The sequence below is a fragment of the Diaphorina citri genome, unplaced genomic scaffold, assembly GCF_000475195.1.
Source record: "Diaphorina citri unplaced genomic scaffold, Diaci psyllid genome assembly version 1.1 scaffold34636, whole genome shotgun sequence".
Lineage (NCBI taxonomy): Eukaryota > Metazoa > Arthropoda > Insecta > Hemiptera > Psyllidae > Diaphorina > Diaphorina citri.
In genome coordinates this window covers 1-619 of record NW_007411968.1, presented here as the reverse complement: position 1 = coordinate 619, position 619 = coordinate 1, and the positions used below count along the sequence as shown (strand labels likewise).

The following is a 619-nucleotide window of genomic DNA, read 5'->3' as shown; positions in this document are numbered from 1 at the left end:
ATTCTTTACAACAAACCATAGGGAAAACCCAAGTTCCCTTGTTAGTTATTAACACTTTTACTCAGGAGGTCCACAATATCCCGCATGGAAGCTCGCTTATCTTTTTCAAAGACGCAACATTTCTCAAAGACAATACCGATCAATGTTTCAACATGAGTTTCATTCCATTCTCCAGCTTCCTTATCCAGGACCTCTCTCACTGGAACTTCTTGTTCTACTACGAGATAGTAATACAGGATAGTATTATTGTCATCAATGGGCTTCATTCCTGTCAACAGTTCTAGTAGAATAACGCCATAGCTAAACACGTCCATCTTGGTAGATATCTGACAATGCATTCTGTCAACAGTTCTAGTAGAATAACACCATAGCTAAACACGTCCGTCTTGGTAGATATCTGACAATGCATCGCTTCAGGTGGCATGTAGGGACGAGTGCCAGTGAGGTTTTCAGTATACATTGTTTTCATATTTGAAGTTTCGCTCATTTTAACGATGCCGAAATCGCCCAGTTTGGGAACAAAGTTTTCGTCTAGAAGAACATTGGCTGATTTGACGTCTCGATGTATGATGGGTTTACTGAGACTATGCAGGTAATGCAAGGCTTCTGCCACACCCAG

General features: G+C 41.0%; 1 protein-coding gene across 1 annotated transcript; it reads right to left on the bottom strand.

Annotated features, from left to right (window-relative positions):
• Window positions 1-9: 9 nt before the first annotated feature.
• LOC113473477 (interleukin-1 receptor-associated kinase 4-like) lies at window positions 10-606 on the bottom strand. The gene is made up of 2 exons (XM_026833086.1): window positions 350-606; window positions 10-278 (listed from the first exon to the last, which is right to left on the bottom strand). Exons 1-2 carry the CDS (start codon window positions 485-487, stop codon window positions 42-44), a joined length of 375 nt encoding a protein of 124 aa, XP_026688887.1. The 5' UTR covers window positions 488-606; the 3' UTR covers window positions 10-41.
• Window positions 607-619: the final 13 nt, after the last annotated feature.